This window comes from Hibiscus syriacus, unplaced genomic scaffold, assembly GCF_006381635.1.
Source record: "Hibiscus syriacus cultivar Baekdansim isolate YM2019G1 unplaced genomic scaffold, ASM638163v2 tig00117034_pilon, whole genome shotgun sequence".
Taxonomy (NCBI): domain Eukaryota; kingdom Viridiplantae; phylum Streptophyta; class Magnoliopsida; order Malvales; family Malvaceae; genus Hibiscus; species Hibiscus syriacus.
Window position 1 is genome coordinate 704,142 of NW_024063533.1, and position 4,426 is coordinate 708,567.

The following is a 4,426-nucleotide window of genomic DNA, read 5'->3' on the forward strand; positions in this document are numbered from 1 at the left end:
AAGAAAGAGTTGGAAGGAGGTGGAGTTATAAAGTGGGCAAGTATCATGGATTCAAGTGGAATTTGCTATTACGTCGCCCACACTTCTCCCCCATTCAATGCTAATGCTGTCCCACCGAAATCCATTTCTTCTCTCCAATTTTTTTAATAAAATATATTTTTAATTAAAAATTAATGAATCAAGTGATTTAAGCCCACAAATGGGCTGCCCTTCAACTGAACCATGCCAAGACCAATGCTTGTTAATTTAACCCATCACCCAGGCATGAGAATGTTGAGTTTTCATTGGAATCGCAAGCGTCTAATATTCGAAACATAGCATCTAAACTAAAAATGGAAGTGTAAAAGCAAAATAGATGAGGAGCAAATAGCCCCACACATCTCCCAAATGCTTAAATCATTTTCCCTTTCAGATCAACTATCCAAACTCGTCAGTTCATAAATCCCATTTTTACTTCATAGCACTAATTCTGTTTTTATGATTAAGGTTACAACATTTTTACTATGCTTCTTCTTCTTCTTCTTGCCTACAATTACATATCCCACAAAATGGAAATGGAGAAGAAAAACAAGTAGCCTAACAACTTGACTTAATAATTCTCAGAAACTAAAATTTAGAAAATCAATCAACAATTAATTAACATCAACATTTTCCTTCATTAAAACCATCCTCCATACAATCTACTTTTCTTCTACCTTCACCTCACGGCGCCTCCTCCTCCTGCTTCCTCACTACCGGCGGCGGATACACCACGTTTCTCCATGCTCATCTGATGATGAAACCCACCCGAGCCGTAAACGTGACCTTGATGATGACCCATCATCATCATCCCTCCGTACATCCCTCCTCCGTTAAACCCACCGCCCCCCGGACCTACTCCACCTCCACCCGAACCCCCTCCACCGCCGCTTCCACCTGCCCCGCCTGATGAACCACCGCTGGCCCCATCTTTTTCTCCCCTTCCCCATGTTGCTCTTCTCGCCTTCCATCTCCCTATACTTCTGCAGATAAATCTTCAGGGGCTCCACGTATTCCTCGAAGCCGAGCGTAGTCATGGCCCAAAGCAAATCATCCCCGTTAATGGTCTTCCGTTTTTCGCGCTGGCACTTGTCGGAGGCTTCCCCCGTGATGAAACTGATGAACTCGGAGACGCATTCCTGGACCGTTTCTTTAGCATCTTTGGAGATCTTAGCGTTCGCCGGCAACGCCTTTTTCATGATCCTACTGACGTTGGCGATCGGAAGGAACCTGTCTTGTTCACGCGCCGACGTTTCGCTGTTGTTATGTCCCCCCGATTCATTGTCCGAGTCCGCCATCGAAAAAAGATCAAATCCCAGACAAGTTATTCTATATATTAACGGAGAATTTGGGGGTTTGGTGGGGCTAGAATTGGGATTTCACGATTATCGTTGTGGCTGGTCGAAAAGGAAGAACGGCTTCCGGAGAAAGAGGGATGGAGTGTCGGATGCAGAGAAAGAGATTGTTTAGATCCGTTGGATAAATGGGATAATTATGCATCGGGGATGACACGTGGTTGGTTTTGGACCGTTTGTTTATCGATAAGAGTGGACTCCGAGAGTGGAATACAAATCGTTGGATTATGTGTGGGATCCTGATATCTAAAGGTTTGGAAACGAAACACGTGGTGGAAGAAATGGAGAAGAGTGCGTTTTTACTTTTTAGGAGCACGAGAGAATCTTTAGACGGCTGCTGCTGCGGCTCCGCGATTTTGGCTGGCTGAGCTGAATCGAGCTGCCAATGGCAACTCATCATCCTCTCCCTCGGTACACGCGGCATATGCTGAGCCTTTGATGCTTCATACGCCTGATTGTGGACATCTCTAAATTTTCAGTGCTCCATTCTCCCATATTTTGTTTAAGAAATGGTTTGTAACGCCTAGAATATAATCCTGAATAATCTATAATGTTTTTTTACATGCAAAGACATTAAACAAATGTACTGAATTTATATGACTTAACGGGAAAGTTATATCATATGACAGTCTTAATATATAGTTAAGGAAAAACGTTATTAATTTTGTTATTATTTTTTTTAATAAAATCGTTAAAAAATTACTTAAAACATTATTATTTTTATCGGTTTGGATATTATTGACCGTTTTACCGAGTTTGATAATATATCCGGTAAATTTACCTAAAATATTATTTTTTTTCTACCGAATATATTACCAAACCCGGTAAAATACCCAATAATAATAAAATCGATAGAAATAATAATGTTTTCGATAATATTTTACCGATTTTATTAAAAAAATAATAAACTAATAACGTCTTTTCTTAACTATATATTAAACTGCCGCACGTGAGATTTCTCGACTTAAAGAGATAGTCTCAAATAATTATAATCACTATGAATGACAGAAAGGTTGTTAAGATGGAAAGGAAGGTTTGAGTCGACGAGGTGGCAGAAAGGCATCAAATAAAGGCTTCAAATGTGATGATTCGAAGGTCGTCTCCCGTTAGGGTAATTCTGCGGTGCGGCCCTAAAAAACGGTTAATATACGGTGTGACCAGTTAAATAAGTGATCGTTAAAATTTAGACCGGTTATGTTATATTATTTAATCGAAAATATTATAAAGTACAATAACATACTAGGTAGCGCTTATATAATGTAATAGGTAGCGCTTATATTGACCTATTTTATAAGTAAACCGGTATATTTATACCGATAGCATTGCAAATTTACCTATTACATTATAATATGTTGAAAGTGTCTATATTTTTTTATAAAAAAGATCGATACTTTTTTTAAAGTTATGTAATTTATGTTTTAATTTTTAATAGTGTTTCATGTTTTCTACCTACAATATTAATTTAATAATTTCATTTGCATAAAAAATTATTTGATTGTTTTGATATTTTATAAAATAATATTTTAAATTTAAATTTAACAATATTAACCAAAGATAATAATAATATGTAATATATATGTTTATTGTTTTAATTTAATGATAATATACCGTAACATAAAAAATAAATCATTAGATACATATAATTACTAAATTGATATCTTAAAACTCACTCAAAAGATAACCTTAAATTAATGTTTTCCACAGTGAAAAAAGTATGGACACTTTTATAAAAAGGATAGATACTTTACAATATAAGCACTACCTATTACATTATAAAAACGCTACATATTACATTATATAAGCGCTACCTATTACATCATATTTTTACCTATTATATTGAAAGTGTTCATACTTTTTATAAAAAGGATCGATACTTTTTTAAAGTTATGTAATTTATGTTTCAATTTTTTAATAGTGTTTCATGTTTTCCACCTATAATATTAATTTAATAATTTATTTACACAAAAATTATTTGATTGTTTTGATATTTTATAAAATAATATTTAGAATTTAAATTTAACAATATTAACCAAAGATAATAATAAATATGTAATATATGTTTATTGTTTTTAATTTAATAATATATATCGTAACGTAAAAAATAAATCATTAGACGCCTATAATTACTAAATTAATATCTTAAAACTCACTCAAAAGATAACCTTAAATTAATGTTTTCCACAGCGAAAAAAGTATGGACACTTTTATAAAAGGATGGATACTTTACAATATAAGCACTACCTATTACATTATATAAACGCTACCTATTACATTATATAAGCGCTACTTATTACATTATATAAGCGCTACCTATTACATTATATTAGAGGTCGGTGTTGGCACGTCACAAGTAATGAATTATTTAACGCAGCAGGCAGGGGGCTATCATAATGTTGGATTTACACATAAAGACCTCTACAATGCACTTCAAAAAGGTAAAACAAAGGAAATCGTCGATGGGGATGTGAATGCGCTTATTGCCTACTTTGATTATAAGAAACATGATGATCCCGGGTTTTTTATGACATACTCGGTAGATGAATCGGGGGCATTGTATAATCTTATTTGGTCGGATTCTACATCGAGATTGGATTACACATGCTTCGGTGATGTAATTGCGTTCGACACAACGTACAAAGATAATTTGTATGGTCGGCCAATTATGCCTATTGTTGGTGTCAATCATCACCATAACACAATTGTGTTTGCCACTGCCATAATCGCTGACGAGACGTCTCAATCTTTCGAGTGGGTGCTACAGAATTTTTTAGAAGCCATGATGAATAAATCACATATTTCAGTTGTCACCGATGGGGATAGGGCAATGCAGAGGGCTATCAAATCTGTTATCCCTTATGCTAAGCACATATTATGTTCTTGGCATCTTTCTCGCAATGCACAAGCTAACATTGGTGACCCAAAGTTTACAGCAGCATTCTCAAAATGCATGGCTTCCTGGTGGACAACTAAGGAATTTGATATTCAATGGCGTTCGGTTGTTTCAGAATTCAACGTCCAAAAGCATCCATGGGTGATTGAGAAGGGAAATACAC

General features: G+C 35.3%; 1 protein-coding gene across 1 annotated transcript; it reads right to left on the minus strand.

Annotated features, from left to right (window-relative positions):
* Positions 1-694: 694 nt before the first annotated feature.
* Positions 695-1,548, minus strand: LOC120196454 (nuclear transcription factor Y subunit B-3-like). The gene is given in 2 exon segments (XM_039198258.1): positions 695-964; positions 966-1,548. Coding segments are annotated over 2 exon segments (618 nt in total). The 5' UTR covers positions 1,317-1,548; the 3' UTR covers positions 695-697.
* Positions 1,549-4,426: the final 2,878 nt, after the last annotated feature.